General features: G+C 36.1%; 1 protein-coding gene across 3 annotated transcripts in view; it reads right to left on the bottom strand.

Annotated features, from left to right (window-relative positions):
* The window catches only part of SLC25A21 (solute carrier family 25 member 21), a 252,672-nt gene that overhangs the window by 63,287 nt on the left and 165,423 nt on the right, over nucleotides 1–23,962 (bottom strand). For 2 of the 3 annotated variants that reach the window (XM_069858464.1, XM_069858465.1), the window contains exon 3: nucleotides 4,643–4,726. In XM_069858464.1, coding sequence (XP_069714565.1) covers nucleotides 4,643–4,726 — 84 coding nt within the window. Of the gene's footprint in view, nucleotides 1–4,642; nucleotides 4,727–23,962 lie in introns of those variants that run through there. The other variant, XM_069858466.1, reaches the window with a different exon arrangement.

The raw sequence follows: 23,962 nt of genomic DNA on the forward strand, positions 1-23,962 counted from the left end.
ATGTAATTGCTCCTTCCTAAACCAAATTAAAAAAAAAAAAATCAAATAACTCAGTAGAAGCAATGAAGTCTCAAATAATCAATGACAATTGTATTTTGCATTTTCCCAGGACCATCTTGTTCTGAGAGAGGTTAACAGCACTTTAAACTGTAACTTATTCAAGTTTTGAGGTATAAAATTGGAAACAAGGACTCTACTGCCCTTTCTGTTTTCAGGCAAGTTAATGGACAAATGAAAAAGTAAGAGTTTTCTTGACTGAGTGCCTACCAGAAAAGCCAACTGTAACCCAGAACACTTACTGTTAAAATTATGAGCCCATGAAAATCCAAGTTTATAAGAACAAAGTTGTTTACAGACTCGAAATAACAGCATCCATCATTTTAATGCTGTAACTGCAAATTAAGGCAGTGCAGATGGGCATATTTTTCCATTCTTAATATAAGACACAACACCACGTGTCTTTAATATAAATGCAACATAGTCATTCAGCAAGACTGTTGGTTTATGCTTATGTTTCATATTCAAACCTAAGCCATTATCAAAGAAAAAGTGAGTGAATACAAATGCAGTAAAGATGACAATGATACAAAATTTGCTCATGCAACATGGTCTAACCTCTTATTTGTAGAACATAAAAAGAATGAAAAATTTTCTCTGTTAATGGTTTCAGTTAATCCTCTATTCAAATATTTTACGCAATAAACATCAGATTATTTTTATGCTGGCTATAAAGCTGTTACTCATCAATAAACAGATATGTTCCTGATGGGTTTACCTGTGCTGTCAAAGATCTGCAATACATGCATCATCTCATAAGCAAAATCAGAGAAGCTCGGATGCATGGCTACTAGTGAATCCAGCTGAGCAGAGGTTGCTCACCATAAGAGGAGGCGAGGGGAGACCTTATTGCTCTCTACAACTACCTGAAAGGAAGTAGTAGAGAGGAGTGTGCTGGCCTCGTTTCCCAAATGACAGGTGATAGGACAAGGGGGAATGGCCTCAAGCTCCACCAGGGGAGGTTCCGACTGGATGTCAGGAAAAAAAATTTCACAGAAAGGGTCATCGGGCACTGGAACAGACTGCCCAGGGAGGTGGTTGAGTCACCATCCCTAGGAGGTATTTAAAAGATGGGTAGATGAGGTGGTCAGGGACATGGTTTAGTCGCAGAGAGAAATGGTTGGACTCAATGATCCTGTGGGTCTTTTCCAATCTAGTGATTCTGTGATTCTGTGATGATCCAAGAGGTCTTTTCCAACCTGGTGATTCTGTGATTTGAGGGATTTGTAGTGCTGTAGCCCTTTTGCACCTAGCAGTGACTGAATGCTCCCAACACAAGTTTGTGAAAGCCCTGAAGTTAAGACTCGTGCCTTGCTTTAATAGAAAGCTATGTGACCTTTAATGCTCTGCTTGACCGAGCCTTCCTTTAGTGAGTCTCAATTAAATTTTATGTTTGGTGGCTCCCATTTTCTTGTAAGACAAGAAAAGAGTTCAAGGGATGGATTCTTCTTTGAAGAATTTAATTCCCTGTGGAGAAAATTTATTTCCATCCAAAGAGCTGCTCAGAGTCTGGGGGAATGGAGCTTTTGTAGTTTCTTTTTCTTTCTGTGATTTTCTTTGGTTAAAAAATTTCTAGTATTTTTTGAAGATAAAGGGGTCTTCAATTTATTCGAAAAGGACAGTGTTCTATTAGTGGTAGACTGGAACTGTTTCCTCTGTCCTTTTCATTATAATGAGAAGAAAATTAGAGGGATGGTTAAAGAAATCCTGGCCACTATTTATGATGAAGCAGCTTTCCATGAAATCACTAGCTTGCTACCGTTATACTGTAGCAACATAAAACTGGTTACTCCTCAGTAAGAGGGTTGCAGCAAATGAAACAGTTGCATATGTATTCATAAAAATAAGTACCTCCCAGGCTGACTCTGCATACTCAATCTCAACATAACAAGGTCAAAAAAAATATAAGGCATTAGGAAGCATCTTGTCTGAACTGGGCTCTGACATTCTAGCCCAGTGTAGCTGCTAGTATTGAAAATACAAGTTCACATGACTATAAGAGCTATTCCCAAATGTAGACATTTTCAAGAGCAGGCCATTAGTAACATTTCTTTTCCCACTGTGTTTCTTTCTTTAATTGGTTTGCTTTGTAGTCAACATAAAATCACATACAACAGTAAGGAATCCGAGTGCTAAAGAGAGGTGACTAGACTCTTTACAGTCAGTGTACAGTGTACTAGATATCTCAGAAGATCAGTCTAAAATGCCACACACTGATGAGGTTATTTCATATTGCCAATATGAAATAAACATGGGTCATGAAAGACTTCCCTAAATCTTTCTCCAAGATTTTCACACTTGAATCTGAACACCTCATAAATTGTTTTTGTTTGCTTGGTATTTAAATGTGAAGCTCTTTCTTGGCGTTGTCTTCTGCATATTTTAGTGGTCAGCCAAGGAGGGGGTTATCAGGATTCAAGGTTTCCACTTTAAAGACTTCACAGTCACCTCTCTCACTTCCCTCAGAAGTGTCATAATCACCACGCTCCAGAAACTGCACAACTTGTGCAGATGGGAATGCAAGACTTGTGGACTCAAACAGTTTTTTTCAGGATTAGTGGATTTCTTCTTTGTTTTTATCCAAAATATAGGATAATATTGTATCTGAGATTCTTTGTCTCTTCTTTTTCCTCGTGCTTACTGCTGATGACTGCTTTAATGTGCCCTTATTCCTGTGTCTTCCTGGAGAAAAATAGGTACTCATAAGATTTGCTTTTTGTTTAGACCGACATTGACTGCTTTTGCAACAAGCAAGTAAAATTCTGTATTCAGGCTCTAGCCTGACAGAAATGTAGTGCAATCCACTGCTAAACTGTGATTTAAATGTATAAAAATTTAATGTAGCCATCTTTCTGCTTAGTCATGCCTTGGTATAAATATAAGACATTATTCTGATTTGGGTTCAGTATTGAGGCATAAGACTTCTACAGAAAAAAAAAACAAACCAACCCAACCCAAAAATCTTCATCTTTCTTTTCTGAAGTTCATTCACAGACCACTACTGAGCTCACAATCTTCATTGTTTCTCCACAGTCAAACAGTTTATATGTTAGGGCGCACATAGTCTGAACACTGTGAAAATAATAATGGAGTTAAACTCATAGAATAAGTCATAGCTATGTCTTTCAGAAGAATTTGAAAAGTACAACATGTAGAACAGTTGGAATAAAGAGTATTTGTTTCCTTTCTCCCCTCCCCAAAATAATAAGGGAACTGTGTATTGTATGGTACATTGAAGTTTGCAGTGTCCTGCTACTATTTTCTTTAAGCACAAATATCCAGTGACACAATATAATCTTATAGGTAATAAAATAAGACACTATAATCAATTAACTGGGAAGATGTCTTTTGGTTCATATCTGCTCCAGATATGTCTACCCTTTGTTAATTTTATTTTATGAGTAGTACAACAACTCATAAATACCAGAAACTCAAGAAATACCAGTGAGTTTGGATAAGATAAACAGAGTTTTAATGCTCAGTGACTTAAATAATGAAATTAGCGCTGCATTTAAAAACAAATTGACACGATTGTAATATTAATGCTGTCCTATTGAGAAAACATTGTTTTCAAGAGGCAATAAAAAGTAACATACCTTCAGAAAACCCCAGAAGCTACCAAATGTAATTTTTGTGAAATCTTTTCAGCTTTTAAGCTTTTTAATGCCTTGTACTGATAATGCACAGCATTAGTCTTCCATCTCTGTTTTTCCAGTTTGGCTTGTGGGCATGAGAAGCCTGTGCCCCACTGCACCTATGCTGTCTCCATACGGGGTATCTATGTCACTATATGTAAGAACAGTTCCATTTTGAAGAATATATGGACAAAAATGGGTTGCTATTGTATTAATGAAGTTCTTATGGAAAACCTGCCAGTTACTAATGAGAGTTACCTTGATTAAAGGCTAGGTCCCAAATAGCTCCTGTTGATAACAGGTTTAACATTAAGAACATGACCAGTCCAATTACATTCATAGAGTTTACCTGGACTGCTCACAAAATTAAGTGTGTATTTAAGTGCCTCTCTTTATCAGATCCCAAGTCCCCTGCTGGAGCTCAGGCTTGGAGCAATGGTACCTTCTGAAACCAGTACAATTCAGGTGACTAAGGACCTTAAATCCATTTATTTAGTCCATCAAACTGAAAGCTGTGAAATTTTACTCTCACAGATCCTGGAAATACCTACCACAACTAACTGGGAATGTCAATTCATCAGAGCTTGGAAACGGAACTGCTAATAGCTCAGTCTGGGCTAGTTCAGAAAACAAGGACAAGAAGATACCAGAGCCTAGATACTGATCTACGCAGATGTGGGTATCCTGCTCCCAGTACTGAAACAGAGCTTGCCCCAGTGTTTCCACACAGCTGTGCATTCTGGTCTTTAAACGTGTCCTAATAGCAAAATTTGGTATTGTGAGGGTAAATAATGCAAAGACTTTTCAAATTGTGCTCATTATGTAAGACTACTCTTGCCAAATTCTGGCAATTGCAAAAGAGCGGAATATAAAGAGGATCTAATGTCTGGAAAATGGGTAATTAAAACAGGTCACATAAAATTGACAATTTTAAAAACACATACTCTTACCCTTCTCGGTGGAAAATTGTCCTAAAACAGTCCCCAAGGCTCTTGTAACTGGTCGGATCAGTTTTCCCTCTTTGAATTTGGAACCTAAAAAAATACAATTTACATCACAGCATGAGAAGTAAGGGATTTTAAGTAACTTTTAACTTTCCAATTATTATATAAAAGGAGTTTTAAAGGGTTCTTTATGTATCTGGTTCATTATTATATACTGTTCCTGATATACTTATTAACACTGTTTTCATAGAAGCTGTTAAACTAAGGAAAAATAGAGCTTTAGTAGTAACTTTTTTTGTAGTTTATGGAACTCACAGTATAGCTATCACCTTTGACATTTACACCTCTTTCTAGTTGTTTGAAAAATAAGCTGTTAACCCTGTGTCTGATCCAAAGCTCATTGAAACTAATGGGAGTTTTGAGTCAAACCCTGTTTTTTAAAATCTGAAATGGAATAGTACCATGTGTTTCACTAAGAAATGAATCCACTACGTAGGTTTTTTTTTCTTTTTATATCTGATGCAATTATAATAAAAATCAACTAGAGACATAAAGAGAAATTAGAGAACCATTCATTTTTCATAATCTAGCAATAAAATGAACAATAAAAGCAAGCAATGGATTATTTTAATTAAAACCTTGTTTTTCAGTTCACATTTTGACAACAATAAAGATTTCAACAGGAAGCATGTGTTCTTGAAAGGAAAATCAAATTGTGATTTAAGATTGTAAACATCTTATTAGTTATTATCTATGGATAGCAAAAGTAAGTTTAACAAACTAGTTTATTTTACTAAGTATCTCAGATAGGTTCTCCTGTTTCTGGCAGTTTTAAAACTGCAGCAAACACATTCAACAAAATAGTATGGAGAAATTTTGAATGTATTTTTAGCAATAAAATTTCTTTTTAAACTTCTAATTACTATATAGCACTCAAAAAAATAGAATATTAATGTTAGCTATTCTAGTCTATAACAGCTCTGTATCGGACATTCACTAAATTGGCTTTATCAACAAGCACAATAATAATTCTACAGAATAAATAGTGTTTCAAATTTTCAAGGAATAACTGATGTTACAGTCAAGTATGTCATATACCACCAGTGTGTTGCTGTTCTGAGAAACACCTATTTTTACTTATTCTAATCACCATATTGGATCTTATTAATATGTAACAAACAAAGGTACTTTTAACTCAAGAGTTTTCCTGTTTCTCAACAGAATTCAGTACGATTAAATTGAGCTTTGTATTGTGGCAAAAGGTGTTCACTGTTTTGAACATCAGTATTTCTTAAGCTATATTTTGTGGTAACACATCTAGCATTTTATTTAATTTAAGGAAAAAAATTTCAGTGATGTAATACATTTCTTTGGACAATTATAGAGGCAAGCCCAAACCTTTTTTGAAAACAGTTAGAAGGAAACACAACCCCTCAATAGTCCTAATAAAAGCAGTTCAGGCACATCTGGGATCTCTATCTGGGGTAACCTCTTTTATTAGCGCAAGAACTTGCTGCCAAGTTGGCAGAAAGGAGAATGCTATTCAATAGGCTTATACTCAAATAAGAGCTGATGCATAACATTTTGTCTGAAAAGAACCCTTGGGAAGGCTAATAGTTGAAAATTCCTCAATGCCATCATACAAAGTCCAGCACTAATATCAGCTACAGAAGATTTTACATTGTGGCAATCAAGTAATCAAAATTGCAACAGAAAGTAGATACTATGCAGGTCCTAATATATGTAAGACTTGACTATTTACACTTCTTAGTTAAAATACAAAAGTAATCATCTTTTGTTTAAAGAAGCCTTGCAAAAACTCACTAGTAAATAACTTTTTCCAAGTATGTAAAAAAAAAAATCTTTCTTAACCCGAAGCCTTTTCTTCAGTTTCCAAAATCTGTCCCACTTGTAAACACAGAACAAACTTCACTCTTTCTAAAATATCCTCTGAATAATGCTCCTTCCCCCTCTTTCACCCTGCAAATGCTAAAGCACGTCCTACCTGCACATGTGTAGGGTTCCCCACTAAGTTGTGCATGCACAACTGTTTGTAGAACTGCGACTTTAACCCCAGCTCACTGTGGAACTCAACAGCATGGTGAATAAACCTTACATAATCTTGTTTTCTAGTTACACTGTTTCAAATTCTCAACTAAATTTAAATGATTTAATAAAAATGCATATTTGATAGCAATAGTAAAAATTGTAGCAGAAGAAATGTAATAATACCATATTTAATTTATGTGTATCAAATGAAGGAGAATTTCTTGATAAAGAAGTAAGCCGAAGGAGGTTTACATTTATTTCAGTTTTTTTGTCTTAATATAGATAAGACCTTAGTATTAAATAAGTCCATTTGTAACACTGCATCACACACACCCCATATTTGTTCCTTTAGGGTTTTTGGATCTGTTCCTTCCCTAGTAAATCTTTTTATAGCTTTAACAGTGATCCTAAAATACGTGCCAATTATGTGCTTCAACCGAGATCTGCGAATTAGGTTCTTTGATTCAGAATTGCTTGCCTCAATAAAATCATGTGTAACTTTTTAATGAACTAGCTAATTGATCACCAACACTTGTTACAAGAAGCTCAGGGAAGAGCTGAAAAAATGTTTATTTTTCTGGAGGCAGTGGCAGCAGTTGGCTGTATTAGAAATCTTAATAATATAGAAGAGTGAACGCATTCACCTCAAAAAACAACCTGGCCTGTTTTTAATGACTGTTTAGAGGAATGGACACAACTGGGGATACATAATGGGTTTCTCTGCTTCAAATCCATTCCTTTCTAAAAGCATTATAAAACACTGAATTTCAGGCATTTTTGAAACCTGGATGTCTGCCTTGTATGTTATTAGCTTTTCTAGAACAAAAAACCATATTTTGCCTATAAATACCATCAGAGCATTAACTTCCGATCTGCTTTATTATTTTGAAGTCTGAAAAGCAAAACATGCAGGCAGCATTCAGAGACATGCTGAATGGACACATGAGCAGAGAGAGTTTTCCTGGACTGAGATGAATAACTTCCTACTCACTACTAGCATACAACAAGCACCAGAAGTTATCAGACACACCAATCTGTTTACCAAGAGCTTTATCACTCTAAAAATGATCATGAGGCTAACTTGCTTCCACTCTTACTTTCCTGATTCTCGGCTTTCTGGCCAAAAGGCTGTGGTACTGTGCACACCCACCCAGGGACTGCTCACAGAGCTGTGGAAGGCACTTTGGCCCCCCAGGTTACCTCTTCCTTACCTGGGATCTTCCATGTGCCCCTGGCACCTACTGCCTGCCTTCTCAACTTCTCCTCCTAGGTCCTACCTCCAGCTCCCACACCTCAGGGGACCTTGCAATCTCCCTTTCTGGCTTGTAGCAGCAACCCACAGGGCTTGGCTTTTTATACCCCGTTTGACTCAACACTACCTTTGCAGTTTCTTTGTTAGATACAAGTGTCCTGATATTGTTTAAGAAATGAATATCAGTGTTCCCTGTTTACTCCAGAAGATGCATGGTTGGGATCTCAAAATGTCTAAATCACGCAGAAACATTTGAGGTTTTGGGGTAGGTTCAAAAGGCAATATATTCATTTAAACACTGCATGATCTAAAACCATGAAAATATTTTAACTTATCCACACTAATTAGCACTACAACTCCTATTTGTGAAATGAATAAATCTAAATCATTCTTATTTTGACAGCGTGACACAGAGTAATATTTAAGGCTATAGCAGTCCTTGATCAGTAATTCTCAATGGGCTTGGCCTAAAATCCCACCATGCAGATACTTGAGTCCTTTCATCAGTTCTTCAAACCACTTAACATTTAACAAGTGATATGTCATATTGTGGAGCAATGACTCTACAGAAATACGTGTATCTGTTTCCAATGTCTAACTTACAGTTCTTGTTGGTTTTATAATAGCCAGTATTTCATTCCAAGTATTACAAAATTCTGAGTCCACAGGGTGCTTTCCTGCCCCTCTTCCTATTGCAAAAGTCCTCTAAGTAGTTTTTTCTCACAGAATGTTTATAGGATGACAAGCAGGCAAGCAAATGGTGTGTCCTTTTTCTCCTTCTATCAGATGCAAAATTTTTTGCTCCTGCTTGCTGAATGTCTCATCAAAGTTTTGTGGATGTCAGCCACTACAGTATCTAGGTATTTAGTGCTTAAAATCAGTTCACCACAATGTTACCTCCACCTTTTATTTACTGATCTGGGCTGCAGAAAGATTTCCAGTTCATGCTGAAATTGTTTTAGTCATCTTAAGATCTAAAAGGAAGAAACTTGCATTTTCATATCTAAGTTCAAGTAGATAGCAAGCAGTTAAATCCCAGCTATGTTGGACAACCACAATGTGATGTGGAGCAGATTAGACTCATCAAATTCTTGCCACTGGGTTTGTGAAGGCCATACCCTCATGCATAAATTCCAGAATTTCTTGCTGGCTTTATACTGTGCTGCTGACTAGTTCCTCAACCACAGAATTCAGAGGGAAAGAAAAACACTGACTCAGAGAAACAGGCTTTATACCATGTTGCAGTGCTTGCCAACTAGTGGCAGTCTTAGCTGTATTTTCCTCCTCTTCACATGTCTTATTAGGATTTTATCATGTGTTCTACTCTATTTTGAATAAAGCTCCTAATGTTTTCCTTCACGATCAGGACTTAAGCAGTACCAAAACAAATAATCCCAGGTACTGAGGTGTTTAGATGCTATAAAGAAAAGAAGAGTTATGTGGCATGACAACAAAGCAAATTTAATTATCTGTGCAATGCTAAATTTAAAGCAACTTTTAAATAAAAGATTCAGCTGGAAAACTGAAAACAATGTTTATAGCTTCTTTGCACTTTCAGTAATTCCCATGATTCCAGACACTCTTAGCTGTAGTTACCATTATCAACATAAGCTGACACAAAATGTATAGTCTGGAGCTTTATATAAATATACACTATTTAACAGTTCACCTGATTATAATGAAAAATAACTGGATTGTAATTTAAAAAGATCTTTATTTGCTAACTTAAACATTTATTCAGGTGTTGCTACTAGTTAGTGCTATCTACTGATGCTTACATTTCATGCAAAAAACTTGCACGGCAAAATGGACCTTGATAATATAATTTATTTAACTTTTTTTGGCTGAAGTTCTTTGAGTTGCTAATGTTACTTAGAGGATAATAATTAATTTCAGAGTATAATCCTGTCACATATTTTAACAGTAAATAATATGAGCTGTTGAAGAACCGAATATTAAAATTAAAAAAAAACCCAACTAATTATTTTAAGCCAAACATATAAATTTTGCTAGTGTAGGTGTTCGTATATAAAGTATTATAGAATTGCTGTGATGATTATTTAACTGCAAAAAACATGTAAGAATCCAATAAAGTACTAGCATAGACAACTGACAAAGATCAGAACTTATTGCAATCATTTTCCATAGCAGACATAGATTTGCTCCACCTATTCACAGAATTTACTATCTACTTTCATACTGTTCATATTTTCTTTAAAAGTAATAAACCAGAACCATGGCAGAGAAGCACTGCCAAAAAATATTTCAAAATTAATCTAAATTAATTCTACTTTTTTGGAATTCATGATGCTTTTGAGTTGATTTGCCTCTATAAATTTTGGAGAAACATGGTCTTTTTGAAGAAGAAGAAAGAAATGAATAATAATCACGGAAATAAACTCAAATATACCCTGAAAACTCAAAATTCTCTGCAGAGAATTTTATGTGAGTTAGAACATCAACTACCCGGTATGATGGTCAAATAAAAAAAATACGATACACAAAGAGATGAATTATCACATTTATCAAAGTGCTTATCAAACACTGCAACTCATAAATTCGTCTATTCCATACCTGACCTCTGCCTTACCACAATTCTGATCCATTCCTTCTATCCTCGCCCTATCTGACTGGTTATCCAGCAATTTCTACTTTGTCTGTGACAAAAAAATCTCAGAAACTGCTAGGAAATATAAGTAGGCCAAAAGGAGGAAACATTACCAGTGGACATGAAAGAAGCAAGCACTTACCTACATTTGAATAAGGAGTACATTCACAGTAAAAGTTAGAGGTAGATCAACATAAGATTTAGCAATTTACACTAGAATTTAGATACAGATTACTGTAGAATTTAGATAGACCATATTGGCTATTCTGATCAAAATTTGAATCCAGTAAGATCTTCATCAGTAGCCACTTCCCTTTAGGTTAGCTAAAAGCAATTTATTTAAATGTTTATGAAACTATTGGACTAAACTCTTTCAGCCTTGATGATGAGAACTTCCCATGTGCAGCTTAGTCTGAGCTTACAATTTCGTTTTGAAAATATTTTCCCTAAATACACTGCATCATCAAACAGAGAAACAGCAAAATTCTAAACAGGACAAAATGGCATAGGTAGTTCATTGGTCCTCTTGGTCAGTTCTCTGAATGTGAGTCTTATTTTTAGATCAGATAGAAGTGCACTAATCCGAAAAATAACTTCATTTTTTCTGTGCACCCTGTCCCTTCTATTGATTACTTTCCTCTATTTGTCGCTTTCATAATCAAACACATTATTCCATCAAAAAATATCAGTGGGGAAAAATAAAGCAGTACTATATATACCAAGAGTGTAATAAAGTGGTTTAGGAATGAAAGCTGTATTTTGACAGCTACTAATGAAGAACTACGCTACTTTTTTTCTCCTGCAGTTATTTTTCCATTATGTGCAAGGGACTGATATACAGTAGCTATAATGTTAGAAAGAAATTTTCCTTTACATGTAGGTTTAGAAGAGAATATTTAGCAAAATTAAATTTGACTGTAAGCAGGTAAAATTAACCCATGTACCTATTTCATGTAAATCTACTCTGGTAGATTATTCATTTTGCTAATGAATAATAAAAATAACTAGTCATAGCAGTTACATACAAATAATTTAGTGCCTTCCAAGAAAGAAATACAGCAGAAAGTAAGTTCAAACCATAAATATTTTTAATAACCTAATTCCATCAATGAATATATGTGTGGAAGGGGAGTTCAAAACATCAACAACAAATTTAGTGAAAACTACCATTTTTCCATTCCACTCTAAAAACTGTTCAGAGGGACATCATGCATACTCATAGCTATGATGCTGTGCAAATTCCCTTGTATTTCAAGGATGAAAATACTGAGAACACTTGCATATTTCAAGGCAAGGTAAAACTATGGAATGAGGCTCCAAGCTGGTGTCCACTCCACCTTCTGCACATATACAGCAAGTGTTTCCAGTCTCCAGCTACCAGCCTTCAAGTCCTGTTATGCTCTTGTGTTTCTCGGGTCCCAAATAGTACTGGCAGCTATGGGTGGCCAGCATGCTCCTCACACAGTACAGCCCTTCCTCTCAGTTATGGAACTGTAAACAGCACACATTTGTATTACCAATCAGAAATTGTTCCAATGTTCTGTCTGTAAAGCCTGTCTACAAGATCTGTGAGAGCAGGGACAGCTCTGCGGGCCTCTTTGCCAGCATTGTGCATACCTCGAAGGTACAATTTTGTCCTTGAAACTTAGCTTTGGTTGCCTGGAAACAACTTCAGAGCACAACTTAAGATGACAGCAATGATCATAAAGAGACAGCTAAAGATGGTGCAATATGTATGACCTTAACGATCTCATAAAGATGAGATCGGCTAGAAAGCAACCACTGTAAAAGCAATAGGCAAATTTAAACACGCTTGTTTTTCTTGTCTACATCTTCTTGTGTATAAAGCACTTAGTAACAATGATGAAAAAACATGCATAAACCAGCATTGGCAAACCCTGCAGGTTTTTTTTTACAGTGATGGTAGTCTATTTCTGAAACTCCACGTAATCTCTATTTCCTAAGCAAAAAGAACCACCAAAAATCTACAGATTTTTTTTCTCTTTATCTAAACTGGACAAATGATTGAAAATGGCACCATTAAGAATACTTCTGTATTGTTAGAGATGATAGGGCTATTTTTCATGAATTTAAATACAGATATTCACTCGTGGCCTCATCAATAGAAGTCTGGTTTTCATTAGTTTTTGATAGAAGTCTTATGAGTTTGCTTTTAAACAGCTTATAGAGAAACAACAGACAAAGTGAGGAGGAATATAAACTAATGACTAGAAGACATTTCACAAGAAATCATATGTTAGATTGTATTACATAAAGGCTTCACTTTTCAGTCACAGTCCAAGGAAAAATGAGAATGTGGTTTGGCTGATATCAGTGTGTAACATGTGCCTGCTTAAAAACTCTCCAGTTTCTTATCTCAGCTTAACTTCTATCACAAAAATGTATATCCTCCCTTGACCTTTCTCTGCTGGACTAGAGGATCTCTAGTCTAACTCCATAGAGCCATTCTTGTGTCCTGTGACATTACTGTGATCTATGAATTCATTACTGAGTCTCTGCAAACTGGAGACTTCAAAAAATTTAAATCTAAGTCTGAAAATGTCAGCCAGCAGTTAAAATTGTTATGATATCAAGGATACAAGTCTAGAGAAACAATTTTGCTGCCTTTAAAAAGTAATGGTATTCTCTATTACTTCAAAAATATACAAAGGCAAACCTTAATGCAGCTTTGTAAGCTAAAACATGTATCTGATAAGCCACAGGAAGGCTTCAAATGAATAATTACTACTGGTCATCACTGTACCATATCTGAAATACAAGCTGTAAGCATCGTTCTAAAACTCTTCCAGTTTAGGAAATGTAATTAAGATCTATATCACACAACAAAAAAAGTAAGTTTTTTCTTCAACAATTCCTATAGCAAGAGCCAAATACTTCTACATACTTTTCTCAACATAGCTTTGCTTTCTGTGTCCCCTATGGTGATAACACAACACTTTTTCTTCTGAGAAGGCAGGAAAAATGTTGCGGCTTTCTGGCAAGTAGACTTTGGGGGAGGATTTTTTGAGGGTTGTTCAATACTTTTCAGTATTCATTAGCATTCTAAGTGAGATCAATCCCATCATAGCATATTATATATTTTTTTTTTTGTATCAAAATGATTTAACACCAAAAATTTTGCAAACTGCAACAAAATATACATTACGCTCACTCCCTACAGTTGAAGTAGGAATGATAACCAAAAATATCTTTCCTCCCAAAGGAAGGAAATAGGCAAATTCAGAAATACAAATTAATTTTCAGTGGAAAATAGCCAAAATAAAGTTTCAAGTTGCTGAAAGAAGTGCTAGTTTTGAATGTTCACCCAGCTTCCTATGCTTGTGCTTGAAAATATTTAATACAGAAACAATTTCATTATGATGCTGTGACTGAAATTTTTGAAATACTGAAAGGGACATAACCAGACTTACTCTACTGAAAAGTACAGCTAAATATTCTGCATTGAAAACCATAACTCTCATGCCCTTTCTTATTAACAGACAAAATATGTAAAGTGACTCATAGCTAATATACATAACATGGACATTAGCTAATATACATAACATGGACATTACCTATTATGCATATGGTGATTCCATGTAAAAATTACTTTTTTTCTATTAGATTGTATGGCTAAATGACAGAAACTGTACAACCTTAAAGCAGCATTACCTTTTGAAATTAAACTACTAAAACAAGGAAATTCTTAGTCAAAGACTGAAACTCAACTCTTGCCCACCCAGCTGTGCCCTAATATTACAGCTTACATGGAATTCATTACTAACCTCAGCAACTCTTAACATACAGGATGGCATAATGAGGCAAGTTAAGGATGAAATTTCCCCTAAAGTTCTATGACTTTCTCTGCTGTGGTGACTTAAAGTAAAACTAGTAAAATATGGGAACACTCTTGTTTTCTGTAATACAATTTATTTGAAATAGTGCACTTCCCTCCGTAAAAAGCAAAATAAAAATGTAAATCCATAACTTGAAGGAAAGTTTGCTGTGTTGCAATGGTAGCTTGCCAATGTCTTTTAGAGTCCACAGATACATCACCACACTTTCAGCAAATTCTTGTGTAACTTTCAAAGTTATCCTAGGAAGCAAAAAGAAACCTTTGACACCTGGGAATATACCTTATTAATTCACTGTATAAAAATATTGCAAAATAATGAAGATGAGTTCTCACAGATTCAATCTATCAGAAAAAAACAGCAGCCATTTTCAGACTTCAGTAGATTTATTTTTTTTATTTTCCTAATAATTCCTATACTATCAATAGTTAACAACAAAAAATAATGCTAAACAAAACTCAGAAGATTCTAGAATCCAGGTTGTGTGCAGTGGTCAGAAGCCTGATTGTGAGAATCCAAAACTGACTCACAGTTGCTACAAAGCTGTCAGGATTCTGTTTTTTCACAGAATTAGAAAGCCCCATCAAATGAGATTACTTTTCTTATTTGTAAATACATTTAGGAAACTACCAGCATTCAACTTCAAGTATTTTATGGCTCAGTTTTAAACACCAGAAAATAAGACTTAATATTGTAATGGAAACACTAACAGTCTATTGACAACAGCAGTACAAGGCTGCACCTTTGTATCACAACACACTCAATGCAGCTGAAAAAACTCAGTAGTTATCCAGGATAGGGTGGAAAAAAGAGCGCTATTATTTTAGGAGAGACAGTTGCTTGAAAATCAGTGTAAAGTGGTGAAAATTAAAAAGGTAGGTTTCTTTTTTCCTCCAAACTCGACCTAACTACTCCATAAAGTAATGCACAAATCATTCATTAGAATGAGTCATAACAATGATTTGTGATCTTCCAAGTTTTCATTTTATGCCCCTCTGTTTTTCCTTAAAGACAGGAGGATAGACAAAGACTGGAAACTTTGGGTCATATGGATCACGGCACCACTGCTATGTCTGGAATTTTCTTATAAATATCCTATTGCTCTGAGGTTCATAGGCCTGACTGAAACAGCAGGGACGATCTCATTTGTACTTTTATAGTTGTAGAGGGATTTGCAAGAGTTAATGCAATTTTCCATAATATTTCTTTTTGACTTCAGGAATAAAGGGAGAGTTCCCTTTTTAATCAGTATCTGGAACATTGTTAATTCTAAAGAAAAATGACTTTTTTCAGATCTAACAGGACTTTTCCTAGTGCTAAATGTACAAAGCAAGGTAACTGCTGAAAAAGAGAGAGGATTTCAGAAAACTGTGGGTAGCAGGCAGTGCAGTAGTGTGGAGCGTTTACTTTTCAGCAGATTTCACTGCTTTTAAAGTTTGCTTTTCCAGAAAGAAATGGTAAATTATTCCTTTTGATTTCATAAAAATCTTCAAATTGAGGAAGTATCTTCAGGTTCTATTACGGTGATGTCTAACTCGGAAAACAAATTGTTTCACTAACCACCAGTTGGAAGCTAGAAAAACTCCTCCTTTCATTTTGTAGTCACTGAAGTCTTTCAAAAGCATTTTGCTCACTTTGTTCTCCGGGCAGGTAGGCAAGTGTCCTGCGTTAACATGGCTGATTTTACTCAGCTATTGAGCCCTATGGCTGAAAAATAGGCACAAGGAAAGGCAGTTCGGATGTTGCCATGCAGTATTTCTCAGGAACTGCTGCTTTATTTCCTCACTATGTTCGGTACCCCTTCCATAAACCACTTAGTCAAGTCTTTGTAGTGCTAAATGGAGTCAGAGATAAAACTACTTGAATTATTGAATTATTTAATGCCTACTCATAAACAAAATGGCTTGTTGAAAAATGACTGCTGGAAAAAGTGCTTCTGCATGCTTATACAGAATTAATGGGTAATTACTTTATATATTATTACATATCATGAGTAGTATTATGCCTTTGTTAGTCCATATATTGCTGTTGCCAAATGCCAGACTGAGTAAGAGTACAATGAATAAAAGCTTCAATGTACAAAACGTAGGCATGTTAGCTCTCGCTCACTATTTCTCATCATATATACTAGCCAATGGGAGAAGCAAATATACTTCCAAAGAGCTAGCCATGTAGTGTGTGCTCCTGGTTTGCTGTGTGACATTATGCTGGCAGGAGCTGCTCCATTGTAAGCCTAATCTTTGTGCAATACAGTCTGTGCACATAAATAGGAATACAAGGATCCCCAGGCTCCAACTTTCCCTGCTATGGAGCCTGAAAGGTGCCCACACTAAGGTAGGTGAAGAACTTAACACACCTAAACGTAGCAGAGTACACTGGTATTATGCTTGTTAAAAATCTACTGCCTGAACACCTCCCAAGGATGAAGCTGATCTTAAAGGTCTGCAGAAAGGAATCCCTAATTTCGTTACATGTAGGGGAGAGTTTTTAGCCTTTTTCTGTTTCAAGGTTCTCTTGAAAATGCAAACAGCCATCATGCCTAACAGCTAAGTTATCACCTGCTATTTATTAGATATCATTTATTAGAGGACACAAGATGCCAACTTGTCATTGCAACTGGCAGCAGAAATTGCAGTCTCACAATCAACAAATACTGTTGCTTTTGTTGCAAGTTTTCACTATGAGCCTGTGGTCTGTGAAAAGGGCAAATAGGAAAAGTCGAACGACTGATAGGTGTACAGGGAATGAGCAGAATCACAAAAAAAGGTGGGAGAGAGAAAAGTGGGTCCTGAAGAAACACTGTATATTAAGCAGATGGAAACCTTTGAGGTAGTCATTGGTCAAACAATGAGCAATGTCATCATTTCCTCTGCTCCTTCCTTGTCATGTCTAACATCTATAACCAAGCACTGAAATTCTGCAATTTTCCCCTCTCTCTACTGCTACTGCATTGAAGAGACAGTGATAATGTAGACATAAATGATATCTGAATTACTATATGGTATTGATTTACAGTACAGATTAGAAGCTTATGTTTTAACTTTATATGAGGTACTTCAGTAGGACTTTCTATCCTCAGCAACAAATATTACAAAAAGCTATATAGTTTTCAGAGGTTTTCTAGACCTACATTACAGTTTCATCTCTACTTACTATCAAGCAGCATTTTTAAGATGTCTTGAAGTCTTTTCTAAGGATCAAAGACACTCCTCTGCTCACTGTTCTGTTTAAGATACTACAGCAACTGCTGCTTTCCTTCTCACCACTAGAGCATATGTGTGAACAAAAGTAACTTTCCTGAAATACACAGAGGAAATATGGTATGACTTGAGAAATTGATTCTCTTTTAAGGAATATGTGAAGTGACAATGGCTCAATGTCTACACTACTGTTATAAAGTATGTCTGAAGAACGAGAGGGATAATCGGAGGAGTAATGTATTTCCAGGTCTGCTCATAAAATTGCCTGCAATTATATAAGTAGTCTGCAAACTTCCTTCTCAGGGTCTGGACTGTGTACTAAGAAACACTTAACCTGCTTCATTTCTTGTCATTTGGTTTCTGTCCCAAGGGTTATGACTGTGTGGAGTTTCAATTAATATCTTGAAGGAGCTCTTCAACATAGATGATATAGCCAATTACAAACATCTATCAAATATGACTTGCTGCCTTCAGGAGTGGAAAAACTTTCTATAAGATGAGCACCAAAATATACAAAGTGTTTAGGCAATAGATATATATATGGTAAATACTTGCTAAAAGTGGGGAAAATCCTTACCCTGTATAAGTTACTATCTCTAGAAAGTATCTAGATACATATAATAGTATCTAGAACTGCTCATCTACTCCTGTAGACCAGGTTGTGCTATGAGTGAGGAATGACATTCTACAAAACACAGAGGAGAGTCAGAATCAGTCAGTAACAAATCACTTTCACCTGTTCTCTCCTCAGCAGAGAGAACTTTGCATAGCTAAGAAAAGGAAACTTCTTTCTGAAATAAAATACAGCTGGTTTACCCAATAGTTACAGAGCTGATTCAAGAAGTACTTTCCAAAACCCTACAAAACCCACATTTGTTTACAAGCCATAAACTCTTCTTAGACTTCTAAGAAGTTTTACAAAAGAAGTCGGGGTGTGAAAAACCTCACCAAGTTATTTCAGACATAAACCCAGAAGATCTATGAAATTCAGATATGTTCATTTGAATGATTTTATACATATGCGCATACCTCGTTGCATATGTGCATATGTGTATGTATTCCTCATTTCCCGTGTAATTACAAGGAATATAACTTTCTGCATTACCACAGAAGAAAAGTTTTCAGGAAGAATCAATGAACACACCACTAATTCAGGTCTTCAGATTCCTTATTACACTTGGTATATGCTTGCATGTTAGTTAACTAAACATAAATCAATAGACTGACATATGCCACAGAGTTTAGATACCAATTTAACACCCCTGCATAAAGTTAGAGAGGAGAATTAGAAAATGACTTTGAATGTATCATTTCTGGAAAGAGTAGACCAAAGTCTTTGAGGATTAATTTCACGCTGTGGGTTAAATTTCACTCTCATGATAGGCCAACTGTTGCCTGGGGCTCTACAGATAATGAACCTGCCAAGGGATTAGCAAGGAAACACTTGTGTTATTATAAATAGTGTACACTTCCCTTTCTAACCAACTTCATCCTTCATGACATTAACAAAGTAAGCTCTCTGTCCATGTTTCAATATAATGCAAGGCTATGAATGACCCTCAACCAATAGTACATTAGACAAGATCTTCTCAAGATATAAACAGCTATTAAATTTGGTAGAAAGATCCAGACGTCGTGAAGTGAGAACATAAGACATATTATGTCAGATCTCTCCAAGACCCAGAAAAATATTCGTACATAAAGTCTGTCTTAAGAATATCAGATGACTGAGTCTAAAATGGCTTATAGAGATATGTGCACAAAGGAATTAAATGTAACACAAATAGAGAAAATTTTAGAGAGAATAAATCTATCATAAATAGTCTAAATCAACCAATAAAATATGTTAATCACATGGCTTCACTGTAAACCACAGATTTACAAAAAAATCAAATATGTAATTTATAGTATGCATATTAGATTAGGAGTTCCAGTAATGATTTTACGCCTAAGGTCAGTTGGAATACTTATGGTGCAAATATAGGTATTTTCTGTATTTGATCCTTTACTCCTTCCTTTTCTTGAAAAGCTTCTCATTTTTATTTTTTACCCATAGAAAACAACTCAGTTTCTAGGCAATCCATGCCAAACTGTGCTGGCATGCACTGGTAGTGAAATTGCACAATATTAAAATGTTAAAGTAGGAATCTGACATCATGAACTGGATCCTTTATTTACATGGTACCACATAAACAGAAAGGCAAGAAAGAAGTTCAAACTCTGAACCTTCTTTTGCTGACTCAAATCAGATTAGGACAGCATGCTCTGAATTTTAGAGATGGTAGCATTACTGCTAATGTGTCCCAGGGGGAGAGAAACTCCTAAAGATAGTATGGTTCTAGTAATGTAGCTCACCGTGCTGCATCTTTCAGAGCAATTGAGCACAACCACAGAGAACAACTTTTTGTACTGCATTGCTTTTCCACCTCCTTTGAAGCCAAAGGTTTCTTTGAGATAAATCATCTCCAGGGTGTGGCACCACATCACTTCTAATCATTACACACTAATAACCCATCTTAAAATAATCAGAGATTTATTATTTGTGCTAGATTGTAATAGGCACAGACAATTTTTTTCTTTTTTTTTCTTTTACTTCTCTTGTCAAACAGTCTGGGCATGATCCCTTGCTAATGCTCTCTTAGACACTCTGAGGGAACACAACCTTTCGGGTTGTCCTTGGACCTCAAAGGTGTGAGATTATGATGCTGTAGAATTGTCCAGTTTTGCCTCTTTGCTCCTGTCTCTGCAAGTCAGTGAGGTTTGCTCTCCCTTGCTGCAGTTACAGACTGCTGCTCTCCAGCCACCAGAGTCATGCTGAGCTATGCCAGATGACTCAGGCCTACTGCGTGGCTGGTATTGTTTTCAGACAACAAAAACAGAGAAAGAGGAATGTTGCCATTGTGCTCTTGCAATACATCAGTATAATTTTTTGGTTTTTACTGCCTACAGTAGGCAAGAGTAGCATTTGCTGCACTTTTCTCAGCTTTCTAATTGGACAACAAATAATACAACCGTATTAGGTGGTACATAATGCAGAGGAATAAATGTCTCACTTTTGAGAATTTGCCATCCTGACTCCTTGGCATCACATAGGGCCAGGGAATTCCTCTCTTAACCTACCTGCACAGCTGAGCCTGTTCTGCATCCGCAGTGGGACCAGACCTTCGGCCAAAATTATATTTAATGAAGGACAAAACCTATTAAAGTGACAGCTGAGAATTCCTCTGTACTAAAGAAATACTTGGACAGTGTAATGAGTCCTATGGTCTGCAGCCCTCCATACTTTTCCAGGACTGGATGTGCTGCAGACTAGACTACTAGGATTCAGGTGGCCTTAGTACCAGGAAGACAGTTAGGTGTCACAAATGTCTTACATTTTCCTCTTGGGATATAATTGGATGAATGGTTCCTCTGATGGCAAAGTCAACTTAAGATCACTACTTTTTTCCAGACTGTTTTGCTGATGCAAATGTTTATGAGTAGAGGAAAAGCAACCCCCCCTGCTATTAGACCAGATTGCTTTATTTTTCATAACAAATTCAAAGCTGCTCTTGGGTGGAGGTGTATAGTTCACACCAAATTTAACACAGCTTTGCTTTAAATAATTACTTTAATTTTCCTGATGCAACCTGTTTTGTTTTACGGCATAGGATCTCATAGATATTATAGTCAGCATAGTATCTAAGAGGCATATCACTACATGTATGACTCTCCCTGTTTCTGCAAGTACTAAGCTCAAAGCAGAAGGTAATGTCTTTGTCTAAAGGTGTCAAAAGCAAACAGAGTGAGTTAAGGACTGTTGTCAAGTGAAGTGGAAATTAATCGGAGAGAAGGAATTTGGGATAGGTTTTTAAAAAGGACAAATAAGAGACAGTGAGCAGATTTGGTGGAAAAGGGCAGCCATTGCTGTAAGGTGAACAGAAAAAAAAGAGACATTTTTGGAGCTAGAAGGGGAAAAGAAGAGTAAGGAGAAATGGGAGGCTGGTAACAGATGTAAATGACATTATGAGGGTCACAAGGATCTGCAATGATTTGTGTACATGATATGTGATATATTCTGTAATAAAAATCTTTTCAATATCTTCAGTGAGGGTAATTGTTTCATGAAAATCGTGTTCTCTGACTCTCTGTGGTTTGTCTTTGGAAGTGGGAGGTTTATTCTACGAAACTTCTTAGAGAAAAGTTCAACTTTAAACATTCCCACAAGATACAAGTCTTACGGCAGATATACAGAAACAAAAATGTGCAACAAGAAGTTTATTTTTTGAGAGCTCTTCCTCCTTAAGTCCATGGGATACATGGTAGTCTGCAAGTGAATAAGGTTGCATCAGGAATAAGGACATTGAAGCTGGTGTATAATATGCAGAAGTTGTTTAGTGTGGTCATATGGCTTATGTACTGCGACGGATGCATTCTACACACCCCTCCCTTCCTCAAGGTGTAGTTAAGTTCAGTCTCCAGAGGAGGTAAAAGCCTGCTTATGACTGGGCAACACAGTGAACACCAATAAGTAGCCTCACATGCAATTTGAATATGAGTCAACAACTGTTGTCACATAAATATGACATCCTAAGTGAGCTCTCCCTGCTAGGTGGTGTGACTGCAGGCAATGATGCCTTCTTGTGCTGGGATGCCTCTCAAGAGTACACCTTGGAGCAACGAGATCTCTTACTAACAACAGATTGCTAGTAAGCCCCATTTGAATTCTCCCTGGGTAGCAACTGGACTACACAACCAGGCAACTCTTTTCAGCAGGAACTAGTTGTTTAGCCAAAATAACTAATACTTTAAGTAGAATAAGTAATTTGGAGTTTTAATATTGTGTGACTCAGTATACCATTAGCTTAAATAAGATTCTAGAATTATAATTTTGTAAGATTTAGTATGCTGTTTGCTTATTTTTCTTAGGATGAATAACAGCAAGACTTGCTCTTAAACTCTAGAGTACAAGGTGGGAATATCAAGTTAAAAACTTTCCCAACACATACAGCCTGTTTAGCCAAAACATGGCCTCCTGAACTAATGAAAACCAGGAAAACAGAGAGGCTTCAAGGATACAGATCATCAACAGCAGCTGCACCAAGACAAGAAACAATGTGTCTGAAAGAAGGAATCCAATGAGGAATAAGAAGAACTCAGACCAAAAAATTACTACTGCATCGAACCACTGTGTAAATTCCCTGTAAGGGTATAAGTGCCGAGAGATTTCTTGGTTCATGTTGGTCACTCTCTGCGGAGTTGACCATGCTGCTGTATACATCCACTAAATTATTTATTTCATCAAATCTAATGCCTGAGAGTCTGCCTTGCAAAACCTCAGATCTGGACTTCAGAGTGAACTGACACCTGGCAATTGTTAGTGTACACTCCTGGCAGCTGTCGACAGTACATCCAGGTGAGTATGGTGGAGATACAAGGTGATGCCTTGAAATCTTAGCTAAGTGACACAGGGAACTAAAGATAAGCTTTTATCATTTAGCACATATAATTCTTTAGCTATAATCACAAATAACCTGATTTTCCGTCATATGTCTCCTCCATGCAGTAAGAACTTGACCTTATGATTGAACTCTGTTACGTTGCACTTTTATTTAAATATGAGTTTTACCTAAAAATTCTCATTTGTGACGGTTACGGAAGAGATACGTTATTATGGATTGTGCAATCTATAGTTTCCTGAAAGCTAGTGGCTTTAAATTCAGGCATATTAAATCCACTTAGAAGATAACAATAGAGCATATTTCTCAGCTGGTCGCTACCTGAATAACAGCTCTTAAGTTAGCTTAAAAAAATTTATGCTATGCTTCTAACCATAGAATAGAGAACATTCTACTTTGCATTATGGTCACACCTGTCACATATTACTTGTCTCTTTTCCCCCTTTCCTGAGGGGAGTTTCTTGTTTTGACAGCATTGTGGTGTCTGTACTCCTGCTTAAGTTTGATTTATAAATGACTAATCACAACAATAATGTAAATTTATTTCTAATTTTGATATTTCTACATTTGCTTCATTGATTATGTATTGTTACTCTTAGTTTATAAAGGAAGAATTTAAGGAAAATCTTACCAACAAACAAAAGAAGAGAAAGAAGAGACATACCTAATTGCTAAGCATCACCTGTTTTTCCCAAAGAAAATCATAACTGAGTGTGACAGATAATAACCATCTTCCTCATGTGAGATCTGACAATTAGCCAGCTGGCTAAACTTGTATCCTGAACCATATTTTGCCTTTTAGTGATGGAGAACTTTCTAGTAATACATGACACATATAGATGAAGTCAGTGGGGAAATGCTTTTTAGCGGACAACCAGGTAGCAAAAATTGTCACTTTGAGATGAGTATTAGATTATACTTATCT

This window comes from Phaenicophaeus curvirostris, chromosome 5 (genome assembly GCF_032191515.1).
Source record: "Phaenicophaeus curvirostris isolate KB17595 chromosome 5, BPBGC_Pcur_1.0, whole genome shotgun sequence".
In the NCBI taxonomy this organism is placed as follows: domain Eukaryota; kingdom Metazoa; phylum Chordata; class Aves; order Cuculiformes; family Cuculidae; genus Phaenicophaeus; species Phaenicophaeus curvirostris.